Source organism: Zootoca vivipara, chromosome 9, assembly GCF_965207765.1.
Source record: "Zootoca vivipara chromosome 9, rZooViv2.hap1.1, whole genome shotgun sequence".
NCBI classification, from domain to species: domain Eukaryota; kingdom Metazoa; phylum Chordata; class Lepidosauria; order Squamata; family Lacertidae; genus Zootoca; species Zootoca vivipara.
Window position 1 is genome coordinate 67,225,029 of NC_142592.1, and position 14,478 is coordinate 67,239,506.

Below are 14,478 nucleotides of genomic sequence, written 5' to 3' on the forward strand. Positions count from 1 at the left end.
CCAGACGGTCCGTGGAGTACTTAAACTGAAGCGTTCATAAACTGAAGCGAACTTTCCCATTGAAAGTAATGGAAAGTGGATTAATCCGTTCCAGACGGTCCGTGGAGTACTTAAACTGAAGCGTTCATAAACTGAAACGAACTTTCCCATTGAAAGTAATGAAAAGTGGATTAATCTGTTCCAGACGGTCCATGGAGTACTTAAACTGAACCATTCATAAACTGAAGCTAACTTTCCCATTGAAAGTAATGGAAAGTGAATTAATCCGTTCCAGATGGGTCCGCGGCGTTTGTAAACCGAAAATTCGCAAACCGAGGTGTTCGCAAACAGAGGTTCCACTGTACGGTATTCCTTTATAATGTATCAAACAGTCTGTGCCATTTGACATGAGTATTTTAAGTTCCTGCACCTATGTATGTATCTAAGCATTTTTACTGTTGCTGTAACTTCTACTTGAGAACAAAGAGGGAAGACAGTTAGGCATTCAGATACAGATGAAGGAAAAGGGAGGGTGGCAGTTTGAGGTTCTTGGAATGGGGTGTTTTTGTTAATTAGTTTCAAATTCCTATGTAAGCTATAAGTTTCGTTTTCCTGGAAATCATGTGTTTTCGGGGAAATCAGGTGTTGCCTGTTTGTAACTGTAACTGTGTATAAAAGGATCATGCACCCATCAGTGGGTGTGCAGATTGCGAGCACATGGCGAGGCTGAACGTGCCCGCTTTCCTCTTGACGCACAAGTACCGCAGTCTGTTGCTGTCGCTGCTCCCTTTAGGAACCTCTGCATTTTCTACCTGAGGGGGGGGCTCGCTGCAGTTACCTGGGGCTAAATGCAAGGGCACAAGAAGAGCAGGTTGTTATAGATCAGGGGTAGGCAACCTAAGGCCCATGGGCCACAAGCGGCCCACGGGGGTCGTTTAACCGGCCCAAGAGCCACCCCCGAACCGAGCCGCCCATTCGGCGAGTCCCCGTGCGCTGCGCTAAACTGACACAGCGTGGCGCGGCGACTCGCTTTCACAGTGTCAGAAATCGCGTCTGCACATGCTCAGACGCCGGAAATCACACCTGCGTAGAGGCCCGAAATCGCAGCCGCGTGCACATGATCCGGCCCACAGAGGGATCTCCGCTGGAGTGAAGCGGCCCAGGCGAGGTAAACCTCGACGACCTCTGTTATAGATTGGGGGGACCCCTAACCCCTAGAACAGGCACCCCCAAACTGCGGCCCTACAGATGTTTTGGCCTACAAATCCCATGATCCCTAGCTAACAGGACCAGTGGTCAGGGATGATGGGAATTGTAGTCCAAAACATCTGGAGGGCCGAAGTTTGGGGATGTCTGTGCTAAACAAATAAACCTTGTTGTATCCTGCCTGCCGTTTTGCCTCTTCGTGTTGGCTCCATTGCTCCCCATACCCGGGTGGGACTTTAGGTCCAACACTTTTTCAACAACAAATGGTCACTGTTTTTTGTGTTGAATATATACTATATGGTCATTGATGGACCTAATAGGTATCTCAAGCCATTTGCGCATGTTGCCATAAAACCAGTCCATGCATAATGTAGTGAAGTAAAATTTAAGCTGGTTCCTATGAACCCAGAGAAATGGATCCTGACCCAGGGAGAGCCCAAGGATCCAGGCAAACAGACGAATTTAAGCGTCTCCTGCCCACCAAATAACAGAGACCAAACCAGGACGTACGAAGCAAGGCACTTTTATTTCGCTGTTGCAACAGGGTCCTTCCTCTCACGCAGGAGAACAAGGAAGGGACCCCAAACAGAGGTGTCTTGCCCTTAAAAAGAAATTTGAAATTGGTTTCAGCCCACCCCCCAGAAGCATCATCCATATGTCACAAAAGGGGTGTAGCCCAAGACCCCCCCTCCCTAGATTCATCATAGGTACATCATGAACGGGGAGGTCTGGTGGCAGTAATCTGAGCATCCTGGACCCTGCCCCCTGCCCCCAAAACCTAATCAACAAAATTGAGAGATATTTACATTTCCCTGTTTCCCAGCCAAGTTAATCACACCCTTTTGTCTGGCACCCAGGTATCAGGATGCCAGGGATTATCACTTTAATTCCTGAGACAATGAGAAGGTTCCCCCCACCCCACTTCTTCTTTGCAGAGGAATGCCAGGTCTGAGAGAGTCAAAATGGTGTCAGTCAGGCCTATCTTCCTGTGCTGCTTCAGACATGTTTCTGTACATTCATGTACATGTTTTATGAACAATTATATATATATATATATATATATATATATATATATATATATATATATAACCTCAAAATTCTTATAACAGTAGGCACCCTATTTATAGAAATGAGCAAACCAGTGATATTTTAGGGAGCAGGCGGGACCCATGACTTGCATCATAGGAGTCTACGCAACACAAAACACTGTTGCTGTATGTAGGGTTTATTCTATCTGTTTTTTATCTCATATTTTGGAAAAGTACATCCAGTATTTCCCCCCTTTAATTTTTTTTTGGGGCCCCCAAGAGAGTGGGGCCCTAAGTGATAGCTTGTTTAGCTAATACATAAATACATCACTCAAAGCACGAGGCCACATTCACACCATACATTTAAAGCGCTGTGATACCGCTTTAAACAGCCATGGCTTCCCACAAAGAATTCTGGGAGCTGTAGTTTGTTAAGGGTGCTGAGCGTTATTAGGAGGCCCTGCCTACAATTCCCAGAGCAGGTTAACAAGTGCAAGGTATTCTGAGAATTGTAGTTCCGGGAGGGGAACAGGAGGCTCCTAACCACTCTTAGCACCCTTTTAATAAACTACAGTTCCCAGGATTCTTTGGCCATGATTGCTAAGGTACCTTGGCTTTTCCCGCCCTCCTCCCAGCTTCTCATTGGGCCAGAGGGGTGTCATTCTACCCAAAGTTTGGACACAGCTGCAGATGACTGAGATTGCTGCAGACTGGAGAGAATTCTCTTTCCACCCAGGTATCCAAACCTCTCAGGACACAGTTTAGTCTCCTTTTCTTCCTCCTCTTCCCCCGACTAACCTGAAGAAGGTTTTTCTGTGCTGGTAAGGAGGGGGGGAAAGCCCCAGTTTTAAGTGGCTTTGGGCTGGTTCCGCAAAGGGGACCCCGAAAAGGGTGTGGTTTATAGCCGCCGCTTAAAACCTGGGTGGTTTCTGTAGGTATAGATCTTCCTGTTGCAATGATAATTTTATTGTATTGCCAAATGGTTTTTATTGCTTTTCAGAAAGAATAATAAATCCACACCAAATTAATTCAAAGTCAAATTTAAAAGTTGAATTCCCTCCTGCTTTCACGATGTTTCTCTTCCCTTGGAGTAACATGTTGTTGTTGTTGTTGTTTAGTCGTTTAGTCGTGTCCGACTCTTTGTGACCCCATGGACCAGAGCATGCCAGGCACTCCTGTCTTCCACTGCCTCCCGCAGTTTGGTCAAACTCATGTTCGTAGCTTTGAGAACCCTGTCTGACCATCTCGTCCTCTGTCGTCCCCTTCTCCTTGTACCCTCCATATTTCCCAACATCAGGGTCTTTTCCAGGGAGTCTTCTCTTCTCATGAGGTGGCCAAAGTCTTGGAGCCTCAGCTTCAGGATCTGTCCTTCCAGTGAGCACTCAGGGCTGATTTCCTTCAGAATGGATAGGTTTGATCTTCTTGCAGTCCATGGGACTCTCAAGAGTCTCCTCCAGCACCATAATTCAAAAGCATCCATTCTTTGGCGATCAGCCTTCTTTGTGGTCCAGCTCTCACTTCCATACATCACTACTGGGAAAACCATAGCTTTAACTATACGGACCTTTGTCGGCAAGGTGATGTCTCTGCTTTTTAAGATGCTGTCTAGGTTTGTCATTGCTTTTCTCCCAAGAAGCAGGTGTCTTTTAATTTCGGTGTAACATACATTTTCCTAATTCCATTTCAGCAATTAAAATATTTGGGCATTTTGGGTGAGTGACCTCTTAAAGGTACAGCGATGAAGGTGGGAAGAGGCTGCAGTAGAGACAGACAGAGGGACGTGAAGCAGGTCTGTTCTGTTGGTATTGCGGAAGAACCAGCTTTGCTTTTCCCCCTCCCTCCTCTGTCACCAAGCAGTTTCCAAACTCTTCCTACCCTAGCTGCTCATTGTAAGAACTGTAACTCCAGGCCCTGGTACCCGAGTTTGCTTTTTTCCTCTCTCCTACCCGTGCCTTTCTCCTTTTGTGCCGTGTCTTTTCGGCAGAAGGCACAACCTGTCCTTTTTTTAATACTGACCTTGAATCTGCTCCATAAGCCTTGTAAGAAATGTGGGAAAATTATTATTATTATTATTATTATTATTATTATTATTATTATTATTATTATTACTATTTCACAATGATCCTTTTGTTCCATTGTTGCATTTCCAGCACATGGTTTCCCCCTCCTCCTCATTTAATCCCCACAACAGCCCTGTGAGGTAGGTTAGGCTGAGACATAGTGACTGCCCAAGCCACTGAGCATCGTGGCTGGGTGGGGATTCGAACCTGGGCCTCTCCCAGGCCCTAGTCCAACACTCTAACCACTGCACAATGCTGCCTCTTATTTCACACGGTGCTTTCATTCCCTGCACTCTTGGTACTTTTAAAAAAATAAATAGGTTTTTTTTTTATTAACCATCCTCTTCTGGTTTTTTGTATATTAACTTCTCCTGCTTATTTTATTGTATCCTCTAAATTAAATTAAATGCTTCCTGTATTCTTTTTGTTGATAGTATGTGCTTAGTCAAATTCTGCTAGTGAGTCCTTTTCTTTACAATGTTTCTGTAGATACAACATAAATGGTTCCCAATCTTTTATGAAGTCTGTATTGTCTATGTCTCTTAATCTTTCAGTTCGTTTTGCCATTTCAGCATAATCCACCAGTTTTTCTTGCCATTCTTCTTTAGTTGGCAGCTTGTCACTTTTCCATCTTTGAGCTAGCAGCATCCTAGCCGCGGCTGTAGCATACATAAAAAGTTTCTTCTTCTCTTTTGGCAAGTCTTGACCTATAATGCCTAATTAAAAAAAAAAACCCGCTTCTGGACTTTTACCAAAGGTTACCTTAAACATTCTTTTCATTTCGTTACAAATCATTTCCCAGTAATTCTTAATTATTTTGCATTCTCACCACATATGAAAAAGTGCCGTCTTTTTCTTTACACTTCCAACATCACCCTCGGTACTTTTAAGACTCTCGGTTTGCCCATCCTTCCCGCCCTACTGGCCTCCTGTTTTCCTTTGTTTCCAGGGTTGCTAGATCGGATTTCCTGCTGGCTGGTTCCACAGCAGCATCACGATGACATTAGTGAAGAAGAAAACATCTCGCAAGCAGGTGGAGCAGTATCAAAGGTGAGAGCCCTATCCGAATTCTCCCTCGGGGGACAAACCAGTGTCTGCTCTGTGCTGCTTTAGCCTGTGGGGGAGGGCTCACGTAAGAATTCCCACGGTTCATTGGTAGAGAATCTGCCTTGCATTCCCCAAAGAATGCGAAATAATTTGGGGGATTATAGGGACAGAACTACCTAAATTGTATAGAAATTTATTTATGTGTGCTACTACAGTAGCAAGAATGCTGCTCGCCCCAAAATGGAAAGAAGCAGAAGTCCCAGCAAAGGAAGAATGGATACAAAAACTTATGGAATATGCAGAAATGGCAAAACTTACCGGAAGAATAAGAAATCAAGATAACAAACTTTTTAATAAAAGAATGGAAATGGTTTATTGAATGTTTACAGATAAATTGCAAACAGATAAAAACATTGGCAGGATTATTGTAACAACCTGTAGTTTCATAAGAGTTTATATTTAAAGCAGAAAATTAAATGAGAAAATTAAATGAATTTGGATATGCAGAAGGTATTAAAAAATAAATTTGAGGAAGAACAGAAAGAGGGGGAAGGAAGTCAAATTAATGAAATGTATAAATTTGAAAAATATAAATAAAAACTTTTGTTTTTAAAAAAATCTGCCTTGCACACAGAAAGTCGTGGGTTCGATTCCCCAGGCTCTTCCTGAAAATTTGGAGAACTGCTGCCAATCATTGTAGACAATACAGTGGTACCTCGGTTTGCGACCACAAATGGTTCCGGGGAGATAGTCGCTCCCCGAGTTTGTCGCTCCCCGAGGCATACTTCTGCGCATGCGCGCGAAGTGCCGATAGAGCGCTTCTGCGCATTGCTTCTGCTCATGCGTGCACTGCGCAGATCGCTTCTGTGCATCCGAGCGCCACAGAACCCGGATGTAAACACTTCCAGGACCGCGGTGGTCGGAAACCGAAGCGGTCGCTCCCCGAGGCAGTCGCAAACCGAGGTACCACTGTGCTAATCCCAATGCGCCAATGGTCTGACTTGGTATAAGGCAACTGGGAAGGCAGAGCTTAGTCGGTAGAGAGTGCAGGACTCTCAGTCTCAGGGTTGTGGGTTCGAGTCTCATGTTGGGCAAAAGATTCCTGCAATGCAAGCGGTTGGACTTAGATGACCCTGTGGACGTTTTATGGGATGCATGTCTGCAGTTTGGTTGTTTTCTGAATTTCTTTCTTTGATCTGCTCCACTCTCCTCCCCAAAATGCACCTCCCTCCCTGGCCAGTACTGAGGTTATAAATATTGGGCATTTGGAAGCAGATTGGCTGGATAAAATAAAAATAAATAAAAAGTGTCCAGTCCAAAAATACGGTTCAAAAGCATTACAGTCGTACTGTACCTTGGATCTCAAACGCCTTGACTCCTGAACAAATTGGCTCCCGAATGATCGAAACCTAGAACGATTTTTGGAAGCCGAACGTCCGGCACAGCTTCCGATTGGCTGCAGGAACTTCCTGCAGACAATCAGAAGCCGTGCTTTGGTTTCCGAACGTTTTGGAAGTTGAACAGACTTCCGGAACGGATTCCGTTCGACTTCCGAGGTACGACTGTACTTTAGAACTTAACTCCAAAACAAAGTTACATTCAGGCAGATGCATAATATTGTGTGCTGATCCCAGCACAGGTAAAATATCTTAGAATTATGAATATCTTCCGTCCAGAACTAGAAACCAAAGCAACCTCCATTAGCCTGAGGCTGTTTTTCTGGAGAGAGAATCAGTTCATCCCTTGTCTTTTGTGGCTTCAGAACTAAGAACTAACTAACACATCCGAAATGGGGACCTACATACAGATTAACATATGCATAGGCCTGTAGTTGTATGCTTTTAATGAGATCTAAACTAAACACCTCCTGACAGAGCCATGAGATGCTGTCTCACTTAATCATTAACTGTTAGGCTCTCTGCACCTGTAGTTTAGCTCAATGGAAGTTTCCCTGCCATTTGTACAGACGCATTTTCCATTTCAATGTATAATTAAACAATAACAACCAGGGGGTCCCTTTTGGCCTGAAAGACCATTCCCCTCTCCCAATCACACCCAGCAGCTGACATGACTTGTGATGTCATTTGACAGGCGAGCTGGCAGACTTAGATCCTGTCTTGCCTGTTCCAATCAGGGAACTTGGGTGCATAGCCAAATGGGGCAGGATTTAATCTCCACTCATCAGTCGGTGAGCGGGGGTTAAATCCTGCTTAGTTCAGCAGGATTGGGTCAGGAAAAGGGTCTCAATGGAAACCCCTGCTAAAATGGAGGAAAACACCCTCCTTGCAAGGCGCTTTGAAGCCCCAACTTGGGGACTTCAAAGCACCTTGCACCTGTGATGTCAGGTGATTGACAGCCCTGCCCACCAGTAAACTCTGGCCTGTGGAGCCAAAAAGGTCCTCCACCCGTGTAGAAAGTGGACTGGCAGCTCCCAATTCCCCCCCCCCTGCCTGTTCTTCTAAACAGTCATTATGTTGTGCTTTGCAGATACGTGACCCAAGCAGAGCAAGAGTCCATGGACGGAAATCTGGAAGAATCCCTCAAACTTTACAGCCAGGCTGATGAAATCCAGCCCGGCGAAAGTCTGAAGGGGTGCATCAAAAACCTGGAGGAGAAGTTGGTGACCCTGAATTTGGATCAGGAGTCAGATGAATATGTGGACGTCTGCCGGAGTGGGCTCCTGTTGTACAAGGAGATACACAACAAGCTGTTTGAGCATCAGAAGGAAGGCGTCGCCTTTTTGTACAGTCTCTTCCGAGATGGAAGGAAAGGTGGCATTCTGGCCGATGATATGGGTTTGGGGAAGACCATCCAGATCATCGCCTTTCTTTCAGGGATGTTCGATGCGGACCTGGTCAGGCACATCTTACTTATCATGCCAATTACCTTGGTTAACAACTGGGTGCAAGAGTTTGTCAAGTGGGCCCCGGGAATCCGGGTGAAGGTTTTCCACGGCACTAGCCGGAAGGAACGGCGCCAAAACCTGGAACGGGTGCAGAGCAGAAAGGGGGTCCTTCTTACCTCCTACCAGATGATCTTGGCCAACTGGGAACAGCTCTCCACTTTGGACCAGCAGGAGTTCGTCTGGGACTACATCATCTTGGACGAAGCGCACAAGATTAAATCGCCGTCGGCTAAAACCACCAAGTCGGTGTATGGCATCCCCGCCAAAAACCGCGTCCTCCTTACAGGGACGCCAGTGCAGAACAACCTCCGAGAGCTGTGGGCTCTCTTTGATTTTGCTTGCCAGGGGGCACTGCTGGGCACAGCCAAAACCTTCCGGATGGAGTATGAAAATCCCATCACCAAGGCCCGGGAGAAGGACGCAACTCCCGGAGAAAAAGCTCTAGGCCTTAAGATCTCCGAGAACCTGATGACCATCATTCAGCCATATTTCTTGCGGCGAAGTAAAGGCACGTTACAGAGTCTGAGCTCAGAACGAGAAAGCGCCTCGCCTGGAAAGGATCACAGCACTGCTGTTCTAGAGATGCCATCTCTCCCGAGGAAAAACGACTTCATTGTGTGGGTTTACCTAGCGCCCATGCAAGAAGACATCTATAGGAACTTCCTTGACTTGGATCATATCAAGGAACTGCTAATGACGACGCGTTCCCCGTTGGCTGAGTTGACCGTCTTGAAGAAACTCTGCGATCACCCCAGGCTTCTGTCTGCTCAAGCTTGCATCCAGCTCGGCTTGGAGGTCTCGGGCTACTCTGAGCAAGAGGAAGGCGAAGCTGAGGCCATTTCCGACATGACCCGCGAAATCAAACACGTGCCCAGTCAGGTTCTGATCGAGGAGTCCGGCAAGTTGAGGTTCCTCTTGGCGCTGCTGGAGAATCTGCGGGAAGAAGGGCACCAAACTCTCGTGTTCTCCCAGTCGAGGAAAATGCTCGATATCATAGAGTGTATCTTGACTCACCGGCGTTTTAAGGTGATGCGTATCGACGGGACGGTGACTTGTTTAGCGGAGCGGGAGAAGAGGATTGGCGCATTTCAGAACGACAAAGGCTATTCGGTCTTCCTCTTGACCACGCAGGTGGGGGGCGTTGGGCTCACCTTAACTGCCGCTTCCCGCGTGGTGATATTTGATCCCAGCTGGAACCCTGCCACGGACGCACAAGCCGTCGACCGGGCTTACAGGATCGGGCAGAAGGAGAACGTTGTGATCTACAGGCTCATCACCTGCGGGACGGTGGAGGAGAGGATCTACCGGCGCCAGGTCTTCAAGGACTCGCTCATACGGCAGGGCACGGGCGATAAGAAGAACCCCTACAGGTATTTCACCAAGCAGGAGCTGAGGGAGCTCTTCACGCTGGAAGATACCAGGAGCTCGGTGACGCAGCTGCAGCTCCAGTCTTTGCACGCCAACCAAAGGAATTCGGACCTGCAACTGGACGAGCACATTGCGTATCTCCACTCTTTGCACATGTTCGGCATATCGGATCACGACCTGATGTACTCGCGTGAAACGGCTCACGAGGAGCAACCGGAAGACGAGGAGGCCCATCAGTACATTGAGCACAGGGTCCAGAAAGCCCAAGAACTGGTGCAGCTGGAGTCTCAGCTCGTAGACGCGAAACAGCAGAAACGCCCATAAAGATGTCTTCAGTGTAATTGAAGGCCTTCCCTAGGTCTTTATTGCAACGTTTGTCTTACCGGGAAGGCCGGCTGCCGTAGGACTTTGGCGATTGCCGGAGCTGAGCTAGAGACTTCCATTTTTCTGCCCCTCCAGAGACCTCTCTCTCTGTATAAACCAACTTGCTTTCTACTTCACTCATTTCTGGTTGGCCTGTTTCAGGAAGGGGCAGCTAAAGACGGAGGTTCCCCCCGGTGATTTTTGGTGGTGCCAAATTTCCACAGCTCACCTTCTCTCAATAATTCATTTGGCCCCCCTGTTGGTTTTCCAGTAAACTTCATTGGGTGTTATTGGGGCGTTATTAGAAACCAGCGTTGACACAGAAGAATGGAGGATGAGAATATATTCTCGGTTCAAGGCTGCAATTCTCCTTTTAAAAGAACAAGTAGACTTCGGTGGGGGGAATGGCAGGCAGCCGAACAATCTTCTTAGCTCAACAAGTGACTGGATATAATCATTTGGAGTTACCTTTCTCCAGCTAGGGGTTAGGGGAAATGAAACGAGCCCCAAGAAAGTGAAACAACTGGCTCTTTGAGGTTCTTCCTATTTGTCTTCTGAGCACTTGTTAAAAATAATTACTTGCATAAACTTAGTTGCATCTTTAACTGTCTTTTCTACTAGTAAAGTTTTTCAAATTAAAAAGCCAATATGGGAGTTGAGAGCATTATTTAGGGCTATTGGAAGAGGGGGCTGGGTTGTTTTAGGGGGCAATCTTCATAATGATTGAAGTGTAGGTGGGTTCCCACGAAGCAAGAGACAGCGATAACAGCAAGAACCTTTATTGAATTAACAGAACTGGACAACAGGGGCAAAGCAACTGCTTATGTATATTTCTGAAGGCCGGGGCCACGCCCACTCCCAATGTGATTGGCTGTCTAAACTTCCAAGCTGCGAATCATGACTCAGAGTTCAAGGGCCAACGGCAGAGGCCCAGATCCTGAAATGTTCTGTGATTGGATATCATGTATTCAGAACATGGGCTCAGAATCCTTAGTCCAGACTCAAGCTCAGGCAAACACAGACCACTGAATACATAACAATGATTAATCTCTTAATGCCAGCATAGGCTTCTAAGGAGACCTGGGGGGGGGGGGAATCACATTTGGCAAACAATGTGCCCCTTTGGTTTCAGCTGGTACACGGGTAAAAGTAGTAAAGGTAAAGGGACCCCTGACCATTATGTCCAGTCGTGACCGGCTCTGGGGTTGCGGCGCTCATCATAGCTGCCAAGTCTCCCGTATTCCCCGGGAAACCCCCATTTTTCCAGCTGTCCCCAGCTGAAAAAAACAGATTTTTTTGTTTCCCCCCCAGTTTATTCTGGCACGGCGGCCATTTTGGAACTGGGCGGAGCATGCTCAAAACGACTTTTGATGCTGCTTTGCCCAGTTCCAAAATGGCTGCAGCGTGACTTCTGGTGTGGCGGCCATTTTGGAACAGGGCAGAGCAGCATCAAAAGTAGCTTCTGAGCATGCTCTGCCCAGTTCCAAAATGGCGGCAGCACTACTTCCGGTCTGCTACTTCCGGTCCAGTCCCTTATTTCTCAGGCCGGAACTTGGCAGCTATGGCACTCATCTCACATTATTGACTGAAGGATCCGGTGTACAGCTTCCAAGTCATGTGGCCAGCATGACTAAGCCGCTTCTGGCGAACCAGAGCAGCACATGGAAACGTCGTTTACCTTCCCGCTGTAGCGGTCCCTATTTATCTACTTGCACTTTGATGTGCTTTCGAACTGCTAGGTTGGCAGGAGCTGGGACCAAGCAACGGGAGCTCACTCCGTCGCAGGGATTTGAACCGTCGACCTTCTGATCAGCAAGCCCTAGGCTCTGTGGTTTAACCCACAGCGCCACCTGGGTCCCTGGTACATGGGTAGACGAGTTTCACAGCCCTCTAGCAGGTATGGTGGCTCATTTACTGGAAGTAATGTACGTAGCATTAAGACTAGAAGTGTGCACTCGATTTTGACCAAACAGTCTCCTGATGTGTATTTTCTCCAAGTGGCTAAGTTGGCTGATATGGTAGCCCTCTTCAAATATCTGAAGGGCTCTCATGTGGAAGGTGGAGCAAGCTTGTCTTCTGCTGCTCTGGAGGGCAGGACCCAAACCGGTGGATTCAAAATACAAGAAAGGAGATACTAACTAAGCATTGGCAATAACTCTCTGACGTTAAGAGCTGTTCAACAGTGCAAAAGGTGCTGGACTCTCCTTCACTGGAGGTTTTTAAGCAGAGGCTGGATGGCCATCTGTCGGGGACACTTTAGCTGTGATTCCTGCACTGCCGGGGGTTGGACTAGAGGACCTTTGGGGATCCCTTCCAACTCTGCCGTTACAGTGGTGTACCTTGGTTCTCAAACGCCTTGGTACTCAAACCCTGCAAACCCGGAAGTAAGTGTTCCAGTTTGCGAACTTTTTTCAGAAGCCGAATGTGCTCCGTTTTGAGTGTTGCGCTTCCAATGTGAGTGCCACACTTCCGTTTTGAGTGTTACGCTGAGGTCTGTCTCTTTTTGCTATTTATTTCGCATTTCTTGTTTTTGTGGCTCTTTTTGTTTTGTTTTTGTGACTGTGCGGAACCCAGTTCAGCTCCCGATTGTGTGACTGCAGTACATTGTTTATTGTTTTCATTTTATGGATCAGTGGTCTCGTTAGATAGTAAAATTCATGTTCAATTGCTGTTTTAGGGGTTGCTTTTAAAAGTCTGGCACGGATTAATCCATTTTGCATTACTTTCTACGGGAAAGCACGCCTTGGTTTTGGAACGCTTTGGTTTTGGAACGGACTTCCGGAACGGATTAAGTTTGAGAACCAAGGTACCACTGTATATGACCATGGAGCAGAACTTGGCCTGGGGTCCTACTTAGGAGTAAACCCCGCTGAATCCTGTCTGTTTTTCTTCTGAGTGGACAAGCGAATTACAGAAGGGAAGGGTTGAAAATGCCCTGAGAAGGGTGGAAAATTCCCTTTGTGCATTTCCCCCCTGAGTGCAGCCCTTTTTTTTACCATTCGCTCTGAAATGACGCCAGTTTTTCTTTCTCTCTGTTTTTTCCCCAGCCAGGCTTGGGCTGGGCCTTGTGTTTTTTCTGACCTCCTCACCTGCCCTTTACGCCGGCCTGAAATGCTTTTTTATAAATAATTTGCGGACCCCATGCCTGCCTTTCTGAGATATTTTCATCCCATTTATTAGAGTTTCCTGGCGTGCTCCCGGGCCATTGTTCTCTGCTGCTGGCCAAGGAAAGCAAAATGTGGCTGGCCCGGGGATGGAATCCTGTTATCACAAGAGCCCACGCCAGCAAGAGTTGCCTCCGGCAATGCGGCTGGCTGCAAAGAGGGGAGCAGGGAAACCAGGGAAGAGGGTCTCGCCTGGGTCCCAAGGGAAGGTTGGGAACACCTCCCCCAGCCCAGATAAAACGCAGGCCCTTGACTTTTGCAGGGTTTTGTCGCCGTTTGGAATAGATGCTTCAAGTGCAGGGCAGAAATCAATGGTTAAGGCTTCTTTAAGGAATAAAGGGGCTAAAAGTTTGTTACTCCTGGCAAACAAAGCCATTCTGAATACTGTAATAATAATAATAATAATAATAATAATAATAATAATAATAATAATAATAATAATAATATATTTATACCCCGCCCATGTGGCTGGGTCTCCCCAGCCACTCTGGGCGGCTTCCAACAGAAGAATAAAACACAACAATCTATTAAACATTAAAAGCCTCCCTGAACAGGGCTGCCTTCAGATGTCTTCTAAAAGTCTGGTAGTTGTTTTCCTCTTTGACATCTGTTGGGAGGGCGTTCCACAGGGCAGGCGCCACCACCGAGAAGGCCCTCTGCCTGGTTCCCTGCAACTTGGCTTCTCACAATGAGGGAACCACCAGAAGGCCCTCGGTGCTGGACCTCAGTGTCCGGGCAGAATGATGGAGGTGGAGACGCTCCTTCAGGTATACTGGACCGAGGCCATTTAGGGCTTTAAAGGTCAGCACCAACACTTTGAACTGTGCTTGGAAATGTACTGGGAGCCAATGTAGATCTTTCAAGACCGGTGTTATGTGGTCTCGGCGGCCGCTCCCAGTCACCAGTCTAGCTGCCGCATTCTGGATTAGTTGTAGTTTCCGAGTCACCTTCAAGGGTAGCCCCACGTAGAGCGCATTGCAGTAGTCCAAGCGGGAGATAACTAGAGCATGCACCACTCTGGCTAAGCAGTCTGCAGGTAGGAAGGGTCTCAGTCTGCGTACCAGATGGAGCTGATAAACAGCTGCCCTGGACACAGAATTGACCTGCGCCTCCATGGACATCTGTGAGTCCAAAATGACTCCCAGGCTGCGCACCTGGTCTTTCAGGGGCACAGTTACCCCAGTCAGGACCAGGGAGTCCTCCACACCTGCCTGCCTCCTGTCCCCCCAAAACAGTACTTCTGTCTTGTCAGGATTCAACCTCAATCTGTTAGCCGCCATCCATCCTCCAACCGCCTCCAGGCACTCACACAGGACCTTCACTGCCTTCACTGGTTCTGATTTGAAAGAGAGGTAGAG

At 47.3% G+C, this 14,478-nt stretch overlaps 1 protein-coding gene across 2 annotated transcripts; it reads left to right on the plus strand.

Moving 5' to 3' along the window:
- The first annotated feature begins 478 nt into the window (after positions 1 to 478).
- LOC118091533 (DNA excision repair protein ERCC-6-like) lies at positions 479 to 10,603 on the plus strand. Of its 2 annotated transcripts, none has more exons than XM_060279440.2 (3): positions 479 to 1,147; positions 5,223 to 5,323; positions 7,808 to 10,603. In XM_060279440.2, the coding sequence occupies exons 2-3, from the start codon at positions 5,271 to 5,273 to the stop codon at positions 9,915 to 9,917; spliced, it is 2,163 nt and encodes a 720-aa protein (XP_060135423.2). In that variant the 5' UTR covers positions 479 to 1,147; positions 5,223 to 5,270; the 3' UTR covers positions 9,918 to 10,603. The 2 variants fall into 2 exon arrangements, with proteins under 2 accessions (XP_060135423.2, XP_088532592.1); XM_088676466.1 differs by lacking the exon at positions 479 to 1,147 and adding an exon at positions 2,886 to 2,949.
- Positions 10,604 to 14,478: the final 3,875 nt, after the last annotated feature.